Source organism: Haliotis rufescens, unplaced genomic scaffold, assembly GCF_023055435.1.
Source record: "Haliotis rufescens isolate VD_foot unplaced genomic scaffold, xgHalRufe1.0.p SCAF_9, whole genome shotgun sequence".
NCBI classification, from domain to species: Eukaryota; Metazoa; Mollusca; class Gastropoda; order Lepetellida; family Haliotidae; genus Haliotis; species Haliotis rufescens.
In genome coordinates this window covers 24920115-24941744 of record NW_025964383.1, presented here as the reverse complement: position 1 = coordinate 24941744, position 21630 = coordinate 24920115, and the positions used below count along the sequence as shown (strand labels likewise).

General features: G+C 40.4%; 1 protein-coding gene across 2 annotated transcripts; it reads right to left on the bottom strand.

Moving 5' to 3' along the window:
- Window positions 1-2877: 2877 nt before the first annotated feature.
- Window positions 2878-17624, bottom strand: LOC124127953 (monocarboxylate transporter 14-like). 2 transcript variants are annotated; one of them, XM_048391505.1, is made up of 6 exons: window positions 16754-17624; window positions 8232-8434; window positions 7679-7822; window positions 6303-7328; window positions 4976-5026; window positions 2878-4257 (listed from the first exon to the last, which is right to left on the bottom strand). In XM_048391505.1, the coding sequence occupies exons 2-6, from the start codon at window positions 8428-8430 to the stop codon at window positions 4202-4204; spliced, it is 1476 nt and encodes a 491-aa protein (XP_048247462.1). In that variant the 5' UTR covers window positions 8431-8434; window positions 16754-17624; the 3' UTR covers window positions 2878-4201. The 2 variants fall into 2 exon arrangements, with proteins under 2 accessions (XP_048247462.1, XP_046347324.2); XM_046491368.2 differs by lacking the exon at window positions 16754-17624 and adding an exon at window positions 11877-12315.
- Between the last annotated feature and the right edge of the window lie 4006 nt (window positions 17625-21630).

The following is a 21630-nucleotide window of genomic DNA, read 5'->3' as shown; positions in this document are numbered from 1 at the left end:
AAGGCTACTAACGGGATCGGGTGGTCAGACTCGTTGACTTGGTTGATGCATGTCATCGTATCCCAATTGCGTGGACCGATACTCATGATGTCAGTCACTGGATTGTCTGGTCCTGACTCTATTATTTAAATGTTGCCGTCACATAGTTGGAATATTTCTGAGTGCGGCGCTAAACAACAAATACACAAACAAACAAGTCATTCATGTAATTATTCAAAATTAGCGAAACACTTCTTTATTGATTTCTTCATATGAAGCCTCGAACAAATCAACAAACAAACAAACAAACATAGACAAAGAGGTTATTCAGCTGCACGTCATCAGTTTCATTTGGTTACCACTTGACTCACTATACACTTGAAATCGTCCACTGTGACGAAATGCTCAACAAAGCAAATCAATAATTGTGAAGCTGGAAATTGTATGAATATGTTAATTTTGAAATATATACACGTGAGTGGACTTAGTGCTGTGAGGCTGAGTGAGTCAGCAGCCATCGCGCTTGTGTCTACTGAATATAGCTGGTAACTGGCCGGGCTTGAGTGGCTGTTTCAATATGGCGGCTACCTCAGTAACGCACTCTCTTATAGTGAGAAATATCTGTATTTTTCCTATTGTTAGTTTGCTTTGTTTGTTTGTGTGTTTGTGTGTTTGTTGTTTAACACCGCATTCAGCAATATTCCAGCTACATGACGGCGGTCTGTAAATAATCGAGTCTGAACCAGACGATAAAGTGATGGACATCATGACATGCATAAACCAAGACACCGAGCCTGATCACCCGATACCGATAGTCGCCTCTTACGACAAGCATAGTCGCCTTTTACGGCAAGCTTGGGTTGCTGAAGACCTATTCCAATCCGTATCTTCGCGGGTGCCCATTTTAAGAAGTGTTTACCAATGTACGTGGTTCTCTCTTGCTTGACGACTATTCCAGTGCTACGAATACATTTGGCCTCTATTTTCATGGATTACCCCGCGATCTACCAAGAAGAAAGCTATGGCTGGCGTATTGTCGACTCAAACTCAAAGTCATAAGCACATACAGCAGGTTGTGCTCCTTACATTCCTCAAAGAAGGATTATGAAAGGGATCCCGAGTTCATGGCACACTATGGCTACAATAAAAGTTAAACCCAAGCTTTTTAAGTATGCTGCACCGGGCATTCCCTTGGCTACCGACGGCACAAGTTTTGGTTGGTTGGTTGTTTAACGCCGCACTCAGCAATATTCCAGCTATATGACGGCGGTCTGTAAATAATCGAGTCTGGACCAGACAATCCAGTGATTGACAGCATGAACATCGATCCACCCGACGGCACAAGCAAGAATACGGTCACCAACCGTGCCAGGTTCACCGAGAGGGGGCGTTTCAGAAGCGACGACGGTTAGAACAATTAGAAGCGGAGAAGGAGATATGAACTTGATTGACAATATTAAGTTGTATAAATTACATGCTCTCTTGTATCTTTCACAGTTTTTATTTACCCGAGTTGTTGGTGTAGATCGATTTTACTGTACTTTGTTTTTATGTCAAAAATGTCGAAGGCTTTGTCATTCATTAGTGATTGGGCACTCGACTATATACACTAGCCGCATGGTTACTTGGTTTGAAAAAAATAAGAATTGTCATAGTTGTTTACGATTTATATAATTTATATTTTATATAATTAATCAGTGAGTTGGGTTTAACGTCGCTTTTAACAGTATTCCAGTTATATCACGGCGTATAAAATTCATTAAAATATGAAATAAAATCATAAAGTGTAAATTAATTATTTTCCGGTTATAGGATCTGAAAGGAGCATTATGTTTGTTTCAAAGCAACACAAGATTGTGGACAGTCCAGTACAGATATTCAACACAAGTCAATATTTCAGCGAGGGCACGGGTGGCCCAGCCGTCTAAGGCGCCGCGGTTCGCTGTGCAGAGTTGCTTCCCTTGGGCACACCAGAAACCTATGATTGTGGGTTCGAATCCCGGTTCGCCCCGATTATGTTTCTAGGTTGGTCAGCACCATGCCCGTGCTCGTGGGTTTCACCGAAGTGGTAAACGTCTTAGACCTGCATCACTTCGGGCTTTCCTCCCACATTAAGCTGACACGCCGTGATATAACTGGAATAATTTTAAAAGCGGCGTTAAACCCAACCCACTTACTCCAACTTGTGTTGAGTTTGCTGCATCTGTCAGTGGAAAACACCGTTTCGAATGTCAGGTGTCATGTTAGTGATTTATTCTACCATTCCATATATTGGTTTTGCTCAGAATCAAATTGTATTAATTAATTCCATAATTGTAACAATTTTAGCTTTCATAGTGATATATGGATTATCATTTAAGTTGAACAGATAATATATGTTGATTCATGGATACCTTCTTCCGATTATTCAGGCCATTGCGTCTCAATTCCATTATGATAAATACCATGTAGCAACTCAATATGATTTATGGCTTCCTACACACTCTGAGCTGTTGCACATGTATACATATCTGGTTTTGATTTGGTTTGCTGTTTTACGCCGCACTCAGCAATATTCCCGCTATATAGAGGCGGTCTGTAAATAATCGAGTCTGAACAAGACAATCCAGTGATTAACATCATGAACATCGATCCACGCAATTGGGATCGATGACATGTTTCAACCAAGTCAGCGAGCCTGACCACCCGACCCCGTTAGTCGCCTTTTACGACAAGCATAGTCGCCTTTTACGGCAAGTGCGGGTTGCTGAAGACCTATTCTATCCCGGACTCTTCACGGGTCCCGCGCAATTGGAGTCGATGACATGCATCAACCAAGTCAGCGAGCCTGACCACCCGGTCCGATCGCTTTACCCTGTAACATTTCTCGAACAGAAAGCACCATTAGCTTTAAATGTTGCATGAAAATGAATCCGTAAGGTACGACATTTTATGAAATCTAAGAAAACTATAAACACCTATGAATATAGCGCTAGCGATGTCTCGTATTATAGTACGTGGTATTCATTTGGAGTGGTGGTCCCTCGAACTGACGTCCCCAAACTTGCCTAATTTGTACTTACATTAACTATGTAACTCCGACATATTAGAGTTTATTGTCATATGAGATTCACTGCACATTGGCGATAGAAATGACATAAATACGAAGATCCAAATAAATAATGTAATTGAGGGCTACAGTGAATGACAGAGTTTTTGTACTTGGTTCACTATCAAATAATCTTATATTTACAAGCAAAAGCGCTGCTCACCCATACACGTTAGGTCGTACATCAGTCAGGGCGAATAGACAAACTGACACGCATGGCTTGCTCCCCCTTGCGTCAGTATGTCGCGGACAGTTCTCGCGGTTGATGTTCAATGTTTCGTTGTGCATCCCGCATCTCCAATTCAATAAACCTCTCCTGTCTATATCTTGCCGATTGAATACATGAAACCACCATAACACAATTAACTGCAACCTCGGGGTGTGGGAAGAAATCTCGAATGTGATGCACATACCTTCAGCAAAATACATATCTAAATAAATATTTAAACGCTAACGTTTTTATTGCACATATTAAGGTAAGGTGAAGAAAGTTACGTAATCAGTTGTTTTGGTCATGCAGCTAGTTATCTTTTCACACCGCCCCTCAATCACATTCCCTTAAATAAACACAAACAAAACAACAAGAAATTTTAAAGTGGACCTCGACTCGCTTCATGCGAAGACCCTAAGACAACACATATAACGTCAGCGTTTGGGGGACAAGATGGCGCCCTTGTGACAAGCAGTGAGGGAGAGCAGTGCTCTGGTTGGTTTAATGGCTTCAAGTCAGAACTTGGTATTCTGAACTAAAGCTATTGTCTCTCCAAGTTTACCTTCTTCGTATCAAGCCTCTGATGTGGAGCATGAATATGGTAAACACAAACAGTAACATAAGTGGTCTCATTCACTCGTCTTAGTGTAAAGCAGACACTTATGTTTGCCATAATGTTCAAGACACCTATTTGATTATCACCATTGGTAGTGGGATGCTGTGATGCAGCTAAAATAGCGCTGACTTTGGTGGTGAATCCAACACATGAATCCACAGTGACTAACTTTGTATCATGTCGTGTTCCTGTTGATCATCGGGGGTGATGAGGCTGGGTCTTCATAACCGCCGTGTAAACTAGATGCACTTCATCAACAACATACATACAAGAGGAGCTGTCCCTGGTCAGTTGATGAATGAGTGCATCATCTTACTATACTGACTAAAGCAGCGGATATCGAACTGAATATCAAGCACGTCCCTGAAAATAAAGTAATTGAGGTCATATTAACCGAACAACTACCATGACAAGTGTATTGACTGTGACTTAAATCACGAGGTCTGAATCCAAACGGGTAGGTGATGTTGTGAGGTGAGGCGTCCAAGATTATTGCACTCATATAGCGACGTGCATGTACGTGTGTGTGTTTGTGTGGCTGCTTGTACTAGTCCGGACTGATGCCGATTTATAGTGCTAGCACACTTAGATACCATGCCGCAGTTTAACATGAATACCCCACTCAGACACAGTATACTGACTCCGAGCCGACCAGTCCTTGTTTTAGCCCCTTAATGTCAAGCACCAGACAGGGTAACAAGTACCATCTTCAACGTCTTTTGGTATGACGCGGTCGGGGATCGAACCCCGGACCTTCCGTCTCCGGGCGGACGCTCTACCACTAGACCACGGAGGCAGTAGGTGATGTTGTGAACAACAATTAACCCTGTATGTGTGTGACAGGAAAGCTGAGGCCATTGTAACTACTTGTTATACAGGCCAGTTATTGTAACCGACAGTGAAGGGAGGAAATATTTCAACTGATCAGTAATACATAGGTTTGTTAAAGATGCCTCTTATTTAAAGCATTGTGTTTATGACCAATAGAGTGCTAATAAAATAAATATTGTATAGGGAATACCCTTCATAAATTTTTTCAAAGAATTCAACTTTTAACAGTCATGTAGTGACAATATCGTACCTGCAAATACATAGGTAAAATCATACACCATGCTTAACTTGAAAATCCAACCTGAAAAAAGAAAAGCAAATCATGACGAAGCTACTTTCACATCACCCAAAAGAAACCCTCTTCCCGAGGTAAGAGAGTTAACTGACTTAAAAGTCCAGTTTCCACCCTTGCCGAACTAGGCTGGAATTACTGGGCTCGATCGTAGCGCCACCAGTGGTCATTACGTGTTATGTCCCTTCTAAGCCTCTCCTATGGACCAATCAGATTCCACCCCTTGTATCACTTGCATTTGTTTCAAACAAAATGGCGGCGCCCTGTCAAGACGATCTGATCAATAATCAACATTTATGTTGTGATAAAACGGGCCTTACTTCGCGAAGTACATCAAATCACGCGAGCACCTTGATTAAAAACATGAAAAAATTTGGAAAATATCTGCTGACAACGAGTTGGCGGTGCACATGTTTTGCAAATCCTGCAATCGACTGAAATCTACACGACAATTTACGAACGGGATTTCGATTTCGGTGCGCGATTTTGATTGGACTGTGCATAGACTCGTTAGTTCAGCCAAAATGTAACTCCATAATACCACCCTAGTTCGGCAAGATGAAAGAAACCGGATCGAATAAGTAACACAGCTCCACAGGTAGGTTACGTATGCCACAGTTGAAGGGGTTATATTTAAGAATATTTCAGGAGTGTTAGGGTCATTAAATGTTTTTAAGTTTGCTCAAAGTAATTCTACATACTGCCTGTCACGCTGTGAAAAATATAACATCATCGCCAGAGATCCTCTGAAACAGGTTCCACTGTTGGCATCAATATGAATGTATCACTGAAAATTAGTGTTGACACCAGTTTGTCGCGTGAAGGGTAAGCATGTCCTGCCCTCACAGTCAGAAACACAAACAGGTGGGTGAGGTGAAATGGGGTTTAACCTCGCGTTCAAGATTATTGCACTTATGTAGCGTGGTGCATGTGTATGTGGCTGGCTGCTTGTACTAGTCCGGACTGATGCCGATTTATAGTACTAGCCCACTGAGATACCATGCCGCAGTTTAACATGAATACCCCACTCAGACACAGTATACTGACTCCGAGCCGACCAGTCCTTGTTTTAGCCCCTTAATGCCGAGCGCCAGACAGGGTAACAACAAGTACCACCTTTTGACGTCTTTAGGTATGACGCGGCCTGGGATCGAACCCCGGACCTTCCGCTCTCGGGGCGGACGCTCTACCACTAGACCACGGAGGCGGTCAGGAAACACAAACATATGCAATGGTGCCTTTACGAGCCACCAATATTGGAAGTTTGAATCGTAGTGATACTTACTTGCTACTGGAGGTCCTAGAATGTACCCAACTCCCATGGAGTAGTACACAAGCCCATATGCCACTGGAACATCCTTCAACGTAACCAAAGCAAGGACAATAGGACCCACTAGGGTATTTGTACCTTGGCTGTATGTCCCATATAAAATCCCAAACACCATCTGAGTGTTGTATGTGTGAGAATAAAGAGGGAATAACATCAATAGCACCCCAGATATGCCAGTGAATCCTATTTGGAGAATCATGTATGGAATTTTCGTGTCTGAGGCCATCATTCCCGCAACCACTCTTGAGAAGACACTTCCTACTCCCATTGCAGTGAAAAGAGTTGCAGCCTGATCTGGCGAGCTTCCTTTTTGTTGAGCATAGTATGGAAGATGGAAGACAGCGGCTGATTCACCAAGTGTCCACAGCATGATGCTTAGGTTATATATAAGAAATCGAATTTCCTTAAGAACTCGAAAAGCACTGACAACGTGGCATATATTTGATTTTATTCTTGATTTCTTCACATCTTGTTGGGGTGAAGAGATAAACGCATGGTTAAATAGAGGATCATCTGCAGTTGAAACTTCTGTTAGATCAATAGTATCCTCAGATTGTAGTTGGTAAATGCTAGTAATTTCTTTTTCTGAAGGTTTAGGATGTTTTTCTATCTCAAGAGCCATTTCCTCGCTTTCTGGTGACATATGTAAATCGTTTGTGCTCAAATGCTGCACACAATCGTGATCGTTATCAGTGTTTTCATCCACTGAGTGATCAATGTTGACTACAGTTGAACTCTGTGACTGTTGAAGTGGCCTTAAGACAGCACCAGCAACACACATATGCAATTCTATTGCACCAAGAATAAGAAGGGCGCCACTTAGATTGTACTGACTGAGAAGGTATCTCACAAGAGGCCCAGCAACGAACAGACCCATTCCTCCACCGGCAATGCACACACCAAACGCTGTTGCTTGCCTCTTTGAAAAGTACTGCCCTGTAACAACGCCTACTACATTCCAAGCAAGACAAATACCGAATCCTGTCCAAAGAGAAGAAACACATTTCAGATATGCCCATGAAAATATTACATATATGTAAAACATAGTGTGTGACTCAAAATCAGAATTTCAAGATAAAACGATTACAGACAATACAGAGAGAACTGTTAATGTGTTAATATATTTTTTATCAATTCTTAACAAACATTACAGATGAGTTACAATACTCGGTATCCTTGACAATCATTTTTGGTTTTGGTCAAAGAAGCAATGTTCAAAGACATATGTTATTTGTTTTGTATTTTTCTTACTCTATGTCAGTGACTGTTCATAATAAACTACATAAGAAAGTCAAATGTAACTATTAAGTAAATAGCAGATTCATACATACCTGATACAAAGCCATAGGTTAGCACCAGGCCCAATATGGATTTGCAAAATGAAGCAACCGTCATGCCAACTAGAGTTAAAGCGCCACCAACAATAGCTGTAATACGGGAACCAGCCTTAGATTGTATCAAGCCAGCAACGGGACCTGTGAAGTTGACAATACATACCCCTGTAAGACCCATGGACACCTAACAAACCAACACTCATTATTAGGCCGAATCTGGGATTCAAACCCATGATCTTCGAATCATGTCACGTCAAGTGTGCACAGAGTTGCAGTGTTACAGCGACAGGATTTACTCTGCGCGCCAAACAGCAGCTTTAGAACACCAGTTGAATAGAGATCTATTCCAAAGGAACATAGGAATACAGCTCGTTTGAACAAAGCATTGATGAGTCAGCTTAATCTTGCTACATTGGATCAACTTGGCAAAGCTGAGATGAATATCACTTTCTCGTCACATTTATACAGTACCCATTCACTTTCAAAATATGATCCTGATTACAATTTCATGCGCGAAAGCAGATACGTTATCAATTCAGATCTTACATACCCAGTAAAGTGCAAGTGCCAAAGTTGATTGAGCCAATCCAGGAGGTCTTAGTCAGATCATTTTCAATTTCCTCCAGGACTGCGATGTTCATGACACCAGGAGAGTACGCCAGTATTCCAGCCACGAACTGTAAGGTGAAGGCAGCTGCAAGGATCACCCAGGCGTAGCCCCGGTCGACATTTGCTCTTGAGACTTCCATCCCTCTGTCGCACAGATACATTATTATCATTCCTTGTTACTCTACAAAGTGAGGAATCTTTAAATGGATACTATGATAGTTGACGGGGGCACGGGTTGCCCAGTCGCCTAAGGCGCCACGATTCTCTGTTTAGAGTTGCGTCCCTTGGGCAAGCTAGAAGCCTATGATTGTGGGTTCGAATCCCGGTTCGTATGTTTCTAGGTTTGTCAGCAACCTACCAGTTTCCGTCGGTTTCACCGAAGTGGTAAACGTCTGACACCTGCATCACTTCGGGCTTTCCTCCCACATTAAGCTGACACGCCGTGATTTAGTTGTTGTTTATTGTTTAACGCCGCACTCAGCAATATTCCAGCCATATTAAACCAAACCCACTCACTCACTCACTATGACAGTTGACAACACTGCTGAGAACTTTTACCTTGCCTTTTCTGTTAGAATAATAACCAAAAGTCATTACATACTTTTCTGCACAGGTATGTAGGAACAGGCACGTCGGTTCTCTGGTGTGATAGGCTCAACATCAGATGTTACCTTGATTATCACAGGGCACATATGGCAGTAGACACGTCGGTTCTCTGGTGTGATAGGCTCAACATCAGATGTTACCTTGATTATCACAGGGCACATATGGCAGTGGACACGTCGGTTCTCTGGTGTGATAGGCTCAACATCAGATGTTACCTTGATTATCACAGGGCACATATGGCAGTGGACACGTCGGTTCTCTGGTGTGATAGGCTCAACATCAGATGTTACCTTGATTATAACAGGGCACATATGGCAGTGGACACGTCGGTTCTCTGGTGTGATAGGCTCAACATCAGATGTTACCTTGATTATCACAGGGCACATATGGCAGTGGACACGTCGGTTCTCTTGTGTGATAGGCTCAACATCAGATGTTACCTTGATTATCACAGGGCACATATGGCAGTAGACACGTCGGTTCTCTGGTGTGATAGGCTCAACATCAGATGTTACCTTGATTATCACAGGGCACATATGGCAGTGGACACGTCGGTTCTCTGGTGTGATAGGCTCAACATCAGATGTTACCTTGATTATCACAGGGCACATATGGCAGTGGACACGTCGGTTCTCTGGTGTGATAGGCTCAACATCAGATGTTACCTTGATTATCACAGGGCACATATGGCAGTGGACACGTCGGTTCTCTGGTGTGATAGGCTCAACATCAGATGTTACCTTGATTATCACAGGGCGCATATGGCAGTAGACACGTCGGTTCTCTGGTGTGATAGGCTCAACATCAGATGTTACCTTGATTATCACAGGGCACATATGGCAGTAGACACGTCGGTTCTCTGGTGTGATAGGCTCAACATCAGATGTTACCTTGATTATCACAGGGCACATATGGCAGTAGACACGTCGGTTCTCTGGTGTGATAGGCTCAACATCAGATGTTACCTTGATTATCACAGGGCGCATACACGCTTCAATATTGCATCGATGAAATAATGCGAACTCATTTTATTTATCAGCCTTTGTGTTATTTCCCACAACAATTCGAAGCATTCAAATCACAACAAATACATGTACTACCATGGACTTCAATTTAATAAAATTAGTGATACACCAACATGTGCAGCACACAGACATCTTTGACAGGCCTTTACCAATGATCTATATAGTAAGTTTAGATCGGGGCCTTTACATATTTTAAGAAGAAATAACGTTCAATATAATAAAACAACTGATTTTAAATGTTACTTTTTATATCAAAATAAAAGTTGCATCTGAATATTTAAATTTATATTATTTTTTTAGAAATAGTCCAAATGAACATCTACCATGCATCTGTTAAGCACTCAGTTACTCAGTTGCAATATACATACTAGTCATCATACTTTGAAATAAGAGATTTACCCATATTATTCTGCCCTTATAACATGTGTCCCACCATTCAGGGCTCTGAGTCATCACAGGTGTTATTTCATTCATCCATCATTTCTTACAGAATTCTTATACACATGCTCTTAAAATAGTAGTAAATTACAAAGTTTGTCCCAACAAACAACAAATCATACTTACTACCCCACAAAATGTGTATGATGCATACATAGATCTAAGTCATAGTTTTACCTTCTTGTTTTAGTAACATAATATGTATTTTAATGTTGACAAATTATTTCCCATACAAACCCACACACTACCCTGCTGTATCTAAGTATCCTGATTTTCATTCAACAGTACTTCAAGACACCTGTAGTATTAAGTATATATTGTAGATATTATTATCATGTAGCAAATATGAATTTAGAAAGTTTATCATCAAATCTTCTGATGGTTAAATAAATGCAAATTGAACCCCTCAGTCATTCCATGTAGATAAATGGATTTATTTATGTCAGTGTCTATAATCAGGCCCAATACGTATTTTGACTGAAAATTTCAGCTAATATGCATATTGACTGATTCACTCAGGCAAGGTATATTCTTTCTTAAAATTTCATTAATTTATTATTGCCTGAAAAATAGGACCGGATTTTTAGACAGACTGGCTGAAATGAGTTAGACTGCATAATTTAATCTCCTCAATTTAATTTGGATCTATTTTGATCTTATCAAGATCAAAGTAACTTATGTAAGAAATTACAAATGTTTTCACAATGAATTGATTGATTCTCTAAACCTGAAAGAATACCAGAGTCCCTTTTTTATGTTACTTATCTTTATTGGCATAATATTCACTTCAGAAACAGATGACTGCTAAAAAGTCATGCATGTGTAATCAAATACTAGTACACATGCACAAGTGTGCCAAGATATTAAATAAAATAAGAGTCATTCTGCAATGCAGATATATTTTGGTGTGAAGAGAAACAAGAATAACATTAATAATTTGTTTATGTTGGAATTTGAAACAACAGATTAGAACAAGGAAACATAAAAAGAAAGGCCTAATGAAGTTAAGAATCAGCTTTATCTGTGTCACAATCATATGATTATTGTCAATGCAAACTGGATATAGACACTGCATTGTTAATACAATCAACATTATAGAGATTGACAATTAGTATGAATATATTGTTTTATTTTACAAAAATTGTAGTTGGTACAAATGCTCTTGAATATGTATTTTAACTGAAATATAGGGTCCTCTGTGTCTGAAATCTTTTTTTCTACTTTGTAAAATTAAAAAAAGGCCAAAATAATATATATCTTTCATTGATCATATTGAAATATAATCATGGTAGTATTTGGCAACAAACAGCCACCAATCATACATAAAATCCTTTTATACAACATGCACCAATTAACCCTTAAATATCAAAACAGATTTCAGTTATTTCCATTTCTTTTATTTTGAACATTGTATCATGATATCTAGTTGATGACGTAATTTTACAGTGCCTGTTACCCTTACAATTTCTTGAGAACATTTCTTATTGCTCTCTGTTATATATCTGACAAATACTTACATGTGTTGCTGTCAATATTCACAACATTGAGGCAACGGGCAGCGTTGCATGAGACCTTCACATTTCGCGTACCGTATCGCCTAACCGCTGTACTTACTGAAATGCATGCATATGATGTAGCCTGCTCGGCGATGATACAACATAGATATAGGAACGTATACAAAATCTACTTGATTTTTAAAAGTGTGATATTCATACATCAAGGGCAACACTTTCAGTACCGATTGCAAAACGTCAACAAAGCGACCTGGGATGAACGATCAGCTGATCTCACCGCATCGCTTCGAACGCCTATCTAGTGGTTAACTATACAAAATAATCAGTCGTGGTCATCCCTGGTGTATCATTAAATCAAAGAACATTTGTTTCCGGACATGGCAATAGATAAATCATTGCTTAGGCGAAAAGATATACTGTCCACACACAAGCGTGACCGTTGCCGACAGAGGTGAAGGTTATACTAGTTAACTGTCTATAGGTGTCATAGTTACATGTAGTGCTCGTATCGCGCATACCACATACGCCGTCAGTTTAAGGTTGGACCGTCCGGGTCAGCGCACCTAGCGGGTTAGTGAAGGGAAGATAAATTGAAAAAGATCGCCCATTGTATGTACTACTTTCCAAATCATTGGAGGAAACATTCATTCATTCATTCATTCACGTTCTGCAACAGTGTGTGTCCGTTCTACTCCTCTCTCGAGGCGAGGAAGGCGCGGCAATACACACCTTGCCCCAGGAAAGACAAATGTTACATACCGATATTGATTACCGATCACATACACATGAACAAACATCATGTTGTTTATGTAGAGTCATAAAAAGTTACCGCTTACCTCTCACGTGATATCCTCAACAGTGACCTCCAGATATCACTGAGATAAATCTAGACGTACAGCAGGCAGACACACCACGTCAGCGTGGTGAAGTGTTACAGCGAATGCAGGACGTGTACTGCACGAACAATGTGGATATACAATCGTGTGCTTCTCCATACAAATGAGCAAATTATACATATCAATCCACTGTGACACTGCAGGATTGAATATTCTCGTCAAGCTGTAGCTGATAGTCAGTTGTACAGCGACTGTTGTAGCCGACTCATGAACGGAAAGCTCTGTTCAGACCTGCATCACGTGTTGAGCTGCGTGTTGTGTTACCGAAGTTTCGACCACGGGTGCTGGATATATAAACTGATGTATGCACATTGCACGGCGGGCCTATCATTCTCAACGTTCTAGCATCTTCGGTTAAATGTGTTTGTAATGTTGTGAGTGAGTGCATGAGTGAGTGAGTTGGGTTTAACGCCGCTTTTAACAGTATTCCAGTTATATCACGGCGTGTCAGCTTAATGTGGGATGAAAGCCCGAAGTGATGCAGGTTGGTGCTGGCAAAACCCAGAAACATAATCGGGGCGAACCGTGATTCAAACCCACAATCATAGGTTTCTGGCGAGCCCAAGGGACGCAACTCTACACAGCTAATCGCGGCGCCTTAGAACCCCCCCCCCCCCCCCCCCCCCCCCCCTTGATGTTGTAACAATGGTGAAAGTGCAACATATAATGGTGAAAGTGCAACATATTTTATATCAAAAGCGGCGAGTTCTTGAACAAAGTATGAGACAGCTATTAACTTCGCTTGACAATGCATATTGGTAAGTAAAAGCCAAATTGCGACTCGTCCTATTTATATGCACTCATTTAAAGTATTTAATTTATAAACATTAGACGGTTAGCCAATATGGAATTCCAAATTTTCTGAATCTTCCACATGACACCTTTCTGAACACGTTATTGCAACTATAAACCATAACTCACTGAACTCATTCACTCTGAACACGGTATATGTTTATTGTAATACAAGCGACAAGTGTTGTTTCCATAATCCTAAAAGATATATACGAAAAGTCCATTTTACGCTTCCGACTGTAACATAAGCATGCGTTTATGAGTGACTATCACATAGTGATGATACCAGCTGTTCTCGAAGAGGTGATTCTATCCCGCCCTAAAACACGGGAACATATGTTACATGTCAAGATGAAGAATTCCGTCGGACATAATTTTTGTCGCTGATAAAACAAATTTGTAAAAGTTCTCAACATATCTACCATAACACATTTGAAAGCTTCACTGCGGTCTTGAATGTTATAACCCTGATAAACAACTTTTATGTTTTCTTCATCGTATTGATAAGGCTAGTACTCCATCAATAATGGTGCAACATTAGTCAAATTACACGTGCACAATCAGGAGAATGTTGGAATCTAAGGACTAATTTATAGGACAGATAGGGCCATCCACTACGCTATTACGTCTTTTTTTTATGAAGTGCGATTTTATCATTTCTTATTGGTTTTTTTTTTATACCTATACGTATACAGTTTCAATAGATATACTAGTGTTGGAATAGTTTGGTTCCTCGAGAACAAAACACCAAGAAAATATATTATCCTTACCTACAGGTAATTCTCACCAAGTGACAGAGTTACAATAAACTTGTGCTAAGCATAGCGGAGTTATGCCCCCATTTCTTTGTAGGTGTGCAACCTTTCTGTCGCCACTTGACGTCAAAGAGGAAAATCAGTTTTCGTCATTTACGGCACGCCATTTTTTGCTTTGAATGTATGTCGTTATACATACGCATATAACTCCATTTGATATATATTTATGTCGTTCAGATATTAGGCAGTATTTTTTTCGCTCACCGCGTCCGTAAAGCTGCTAAAGAAAAGAAATCGTCGGACACTACTTTTATTGGTGTACGATAAAAAGCGGAAACATTGGCGGTTTTTCAACGCAGAATACATTTTCGGTCAACACTGAGCTGTGTCTTTTTTTCAAACCGGTTTAATATTTGCAGTTACATTTACACCATCAGATAGGAGTTTTTTTTTTTTTACATCTCTGCGTTATTCTGTAGCCGGAGGTAGATCCGGTGCCGCGTGAGCGCAATTCTCGCACAAGGTTCACTTTTCCGATCTCAGGAAAATGTGCGTAGAAAAAACAACTCGGGAAATCACCGACCCTCTACTAGCCTACAAAAATTCAATTGCATATTGTGACGTCATTGAACAAAAAAATATGAAGCGTTTACTTATTCCGGCAATTCAGATAACATATCAAATAAGAGTTGAAGACTCGCAATGGATTATCATACGTTAATCGAAAATACAGTCTACATCAATAATTTGTAAATCATATTAATTACATCTAACATCCATGGCAGAATGTTGAAATATGAGCTGTCGTGTTATGATAATATATTCAATTTTCTGAGGAGATTTATAATGTGTATTTGATGGTATATACACATACACAATTTGTTATAAATTTTCTTGTACAATCACAAAATGTACCATGTTCATTAGACTCACGGAAAGTACTATTTCAGGAAACCAATCATAGCGCCATTATCACAGTTTCAATGAAAGGAAAGACAAGTCGAAATTGAACTTTACAGCACATCGTATCCCGAAGCGGTTAACCCAAATGCAAAAAGGTATTGCTGTTATCACTTTAGAAGTTATGTTGATGTTTTCAATAGTTGTATTATGTTTGTATCGACAAAAACGGGGGCCGAGCTACCACACGTCAAACCGACCTCGACACAATTTGTTTACAATATGGCGTTGAATCATGTTAGATGTCGTGGCCACACTTTTGAAATCGTCTTTTTCGATAAAATGTCAAACGGTCAGGGCAATTCATTCACGCTGTCAGGTAGTTGAGCAATCACACAATTCTCATAGTCATTTCATATGAAAAAAGCAGCAGTTATTTGTCGAAACGGGCGAGCATGAAAGACAAATGGTAGACAAGAAATCACGGCACAGCTATGATGCGAACGTGTACTGTTCATCACTTCGGGCTTGGTCATTCAATGTTTACGTTTTGATCATGAACTTCCTGCCCCTACATATACACTATACCAACTTCATGTTACCACCTTCACCACCTATCTTTCCATATCTTAGATTTGAATATTTTCTGTAAATCAGCATCACATCATAAACAGAAAGACAATCTGCAGTGCCGTTTCGTCTCAAGCGCCGTGCTAAATCGCCATGACACACAGTCGATAAAAATATGCAATACTTGAACAAAACACTTCCGTTGCTGATTAAACGTTAATAGTCTTACGCCAATAACTGTGCAGTGGTGAAAAGTAATTATTTCTGACCCGTCTGATCAATTTCTTTTTCAAATTGGCTGTGGATATTATAATAGCTACGTGAATGTAGCAGGGATGCATAAGAAAGAATTCGCGGTCATTCGCATGAAATTCAACATGGCAGAAAAAGGTAAAGAAGAACGGTAACCACTTTACTAATCTCACCATATTTCGCAATTCGAAGCACTGTATAAAATATGAGTTACACGATGTTAAAGCTGAGATGATAAGGGTGATGATGGATATAATTTTGATTTTGCGCACTCAGTGTTTGACATCTTAATTCACAGTTGAAAAGGGATATTTTCGCGGGACCATATATAGTGCCAATACAACGTTAACATGACAACGCGATCAGCGCTATGTTCTAGGTGTCTGTTATTACCGTTATTAACGAAAATTAAAAAGGCATCAGATACATGATAAACCCATTGTTTAGAGAAACGTTTGAAGGTCTGATCCGATAGGTGTTTCTCGAGCTCGTTTGGCACATGTGCGTGTTATATACCCCGATAACGTAACCCTTGAAACACTCGTGCTGCAACAGTGTGTGTCCGTTCTACTTCTCTCTCGAGGCGAGGAAGGTGCGGTAATGCACACCTTGCCCCAGCACAGACGAATGTTACATACCGATATTGATTACCGATCATATAAACATGAAAAATCATCATGTTGTATATGTAGAGTCATAAAAAGTTACCGCTTACCTCTCACGCGATATCCACAACAGTGACCTCCAGATATCACTGAGATAAAACTAGACGCACAGCAGGCAGACATACAACCGCAGCGTGGTAAAGTGTCACAGCGAATGCGGGACGTGTACCGCAAGAACAATGTGGATATCCAATCGTGTGCTTCTCCATAGAACTGTGCAAATTATACATATCAATCCACTGTGACACTGCAGCATTGAATATTCTCGTCAAGTTGTAGCTGAAAGTCAGTTGTACATCGACTGGTGTTGCCGACTGATGATTGGAAAGCTCTGTTCAGACCTACATCATAAGCATGCATTTATAAGTGACTAGTGATGATACCAGCTGTTCTCGATGATGTGATTCTATCCCGCCATAAAACACGGGAACATATGTTACATGTCAAGATGAAGAATTCCGTCGGACATACTTTTTGTCGCTGATCAAACAAATTTGTAAAAGTTCTCAACATGTCTACCATAACACATTTTAAAAGGTTCACTGCAGTATTGAATGTTGTAACTCTGATCAAACAACTTTTGTGTTTTCTTCATCGTATTGTTCTCACACACCTCTCTTTGACCTGGTGTCTTATTCCTAGTTTGCAACAGGTGCCTTATTGCATAAGTGAATTATGATGCACTTCATCACATTTTTCTAAAAGGGGTAACTGTGGTTTTTGTTTGACGCTGAAGGTGTACCCACATGTCCATGAAGAGCAAAACTTTAAGAAGACATTGAATGAACGCTCAAGGATGAGCGTATTGCCTGGAGAGTGAACAAATCGTGTAAGCCCGAAGCCATTCTCAAGTTTTGGAACACATGAAGAGGTCACAACATGATCTGACTTCTCATAATTCAACATGAACTGGCAGGACGGCTGATAAACTCAACTATAAGTAAATGTTACGGCTGTGACCCTCCTCTATATTGGCGCGCGAACACATCCTTGTAGCAGACACACTCACCTCACATTTTGAATATCCGTTTAACCAAACCACCATACTTTGGCAAATTGCCATCAAACTTCTCCCAGACTCACCGGTGTAAGCACCCGTGCAGAGCACAATGAAAGCGCTATAAATAACTTCACAAGAAGGCAAGCAGCAAGAACCATCCAACCATATCCACGTTCAACCTGCTCTCTTGTAATTTTCATGATTGTGTTTTTACACATTGAACCAGTTTATGTTGAAACTGTGTGCAACTCACTAATGAAAATGCATCTGCCAATGCCACCATCTACTACAATCGGGTAAAAAACCTATACAAAATGAATATGTTCGGCAATGTTTCATTCATTAAACGAAAAACATATTCACGCGTATGTTGTAGGCTACCACCAGTGTTGTCAGCGTATGCATAGGTCATAATAACCCTGAATGTCGGTGCCACACAAAGTAAATTGTTTGCTTTACATACCATTTGTTGCATTTATTTGTTTGTTTTTTTGTTTAACGCCGCACTCAGCAATATTCCACCTGTATGACGGCGGTCAGTAAATAATCGAGTATGGACCAGACAATCCAGTGATTGACATCATGAGCATCGATCCACGCCATTGGGATCAATGACATGCATCAAGCAAGTCAGCGAGCCTGACAACCCGATCCCGTTAGTTGCCTCTTACGACAAGCACAGTCGCTGTTTACGGCAAGCATGGGTTTGTGAAGACCTGTTGTACCCCTTGTTGCACTTGTAGCTGTGGGCTATCAGCGTGGGTGTTCATGTATGTCCCAGTGTGTGTATCACGCTATACCTAGACCAGTGGTATGAATGTGAAGTGTATTACCATGGACATATTATCCCTCCTATCCTTGACGTTGTGTTGGAGCGACACAACCTGCGATCGTGAACTGCAATGACCCTCTTTTGGTTAATTGTTTGGCCTTATGTACTGCATTCCCGCTGGCATGGCATAATTGTATACGTGAACATGATCAGCCCTTTAAACTAAAGTTCCAGTTTCAGTAACACGTAGATTGAACAGTTTTAGTCCATATTATTGTGTTTACTAAATGCGTCTCTCTCACGCCAATTAAAATACCATTGTTTAGGTGTATCTTTCATAGGGAATATGTATCCACGCTTATGAGGTTTTCGGTTCTTTGAGAAAGAATGCAGTATTGTACGAGGGCTGGCTGAAAGGTTCTAAGCCTACCTGTGAAAGACCCGTACCAAGTCGATGGTTTTCATTTATTTCTCCACATAGTCCTCTTCCAGGTTTACACACTTTTGCCAGCGATGCTGCAAGGCCTGGATGCCGGTGAAGAAGAAATTATCTTCAGCCACTCTAAAAGTCATTCACAGCGGAAATGACGTCATCATTACTGGGAAAATGGCGACCGGCTAGTTCCTTTTTCATTTTGGGAAACAGGTAAAAGTCTGACGGGGCCAAATCGGGTGAATAAAGGGGATGGTCAAAGAGTTCGAAGCCACAATCATGGATCATGGCAACCACCGATTTGTGAACAAGAGCATTGTCTTCCTGGACTCCTTTAGTGAGCATTCGCCGTCGCTTAGCTTTGATAGCTTCACGCAACTGTCTCAGTAGGTCAGCATAATAACTTCCATTGATAGTCTGGCCTTTTTCAAGATAGTCAATCAGCAGAATATCCTTGGAATCCTAAAAGACTGAAGCCATCACCTTTCCAGCTAAAATAGTGGATCGAAATATTAGCACACAGTGAAAGGAGGGAAATTCAAAACCATCAGTGGTAGACCTGCTTGCAAAATGTTGGGGTTGACAAGGAAATCTACAGCATAATTAAACATTTCTAAGCAGATTATCATTGGCGGTCTTGAATTTCCCTCCTTTCACTGTGTGCTAATATTACGATACACATTTTAACCAATCAGAAACGTTTGCTGAGTTCAAGCCCGTGTAGCGCCGTAATTTCCGGCCACCTTTTTCTTGTTTACCTCAGCGGCGCAGCACAGAGCTGACATTTGATGGTTGTTTTAAAATAGATACGAGGTAGGGTGACCACAGATGAACATGATTGTACAGCCTATGGTTTGTTTAGCCGGTGCCAATCGGTTGAAATTAGTGACATTCATATTTCATGTGATATCAAGCTGTGATTCGAACCGACTGCGAAATCTTGAATAAGAACCAAGATGGCGGATGTCACTCCTTGTCTCCATGTACATAGAGGGGTGTGATTATTTTCTATACGAATATATTATGTTATACACGCTATTATCGAATTCCTGTGCTGGACACGGGTCATCGTCAAGGCTCTCTTTGCCAGGCTTGAATTCCGCAGCCCACTTCTTTACAGTGGAAAAGGAAGGGGCATCATCCCCTAAGGTGGAGACCATGTCAGCATGTATCTGTGTTGGAGTTAGCCCTTTCAGTTGCAGGTACTGGATGACTGCCCAATAGCCAGTTTTGTCCATTTCTGGTGATTTCAATGGGTAGGTTCACAAGATGGTCTGGTACGAAGACAATAATAACACTACAGTTGCATTTCTTATGTCTATGATTCATTAACTGATTCTACTTGTTGGTGGCAAAAGTTTGTTTCAATCCGATTGAGATATCCCACTTAGGCTTAGAACTTATCAGCCAGCCCTCGTACAATGTAATGCCAACCACTAATGTTATCAACATGGTAACTTCGAATCTTTTGACTTATGCCACGATTATGTTAAACACAGCTACATCCTCGTTATAACGCTTCTTGCATATCTTCCTTTCGCTGTGGCAATGACGTAAAGTCTTTCTCGATCATTTCGCCTATTGGGGATCTTTTTTCAAAATGTTTGGTCCTCCGCTCCCTACGACAATTTAGATGCAGTTGAACTGTCTTTCAAAAAATAAAAATAACAGATAAACATAATATCTATAATTATATTTGTTTCATGAGTATTAATTGCAAACGTCAACGCCAGAGAATGCTAAATTTGTCACTCAATGTTTAAGTGTTGATCATGAACTTCCTGCCTATAAATATACACTATACCAACTAAATATTAACGATCATATCTTTCCTAATCTTAGATTTAATTATTTTCTGTAAATCAGCATCATAAACAGAACGACAATGCGCACTCTCGGTACCTCTCTAGCGCCGTGCTAAATCGCCATGACACACTCACGCGTCAATTTCTTTTTCAAATTGGCTGTTTGATATTACAATAGTTACGTGAATGTGGCATGGCTGCATAATAAATAATTCGCGGTCATTCGCCTGAAATTCAACAGGGCAATCAGAGGTAAAGAAGAGCGGTAACCGCTTTACTAATCTCACCATATTTCGCAATCTGTAGTACTGTATAAAATATACAGTTACACGATGTTTAAGCTGAGATGATTGGGGTGATGATGGTTACAATTTTGAGTTGCGCACTCAGTGTTTGACATCTTAATTCACAGTTGAAAAGGGATATTTACGGGACAATTAATGGACCCGTGGCACCAAATGCGTATGGCATGTGAGGGTAGTCCCGCGGCACCATGAGAGTTGAAGCAGATTGCCACCTGATAGGGGATTGCCTTTTTCACATTAACAAGTTTTGTACGTCTGTATTTTATTATCATATTTTCAAAGATTTTCATTCCTCTGTGCTCGGCTCCAAAGTAAAATACTAAAATTCAAAACACAGAAGGTTTATCCGTTTGTTATGTGATCAAGAAGAGCGGAATAACAGATGGGCTTAGATCCACGCAAAATATCAACAATAATGTTCCCACGAAAGGTCTATAAGTGTTTGAATCGGGTTAAAATAGCATCATCGACGACAGATGCGCGTGCATATAATCAGTACCTTCGTTTCCGGTTCTGAACCCTTTTTTACAGTGATGCGTTGTGAATGCGCATTGAACATTTATAAAATGTCTTCTGCAATGAGTTCTGGACTGCGGAAGCTTTTCAGCGTTT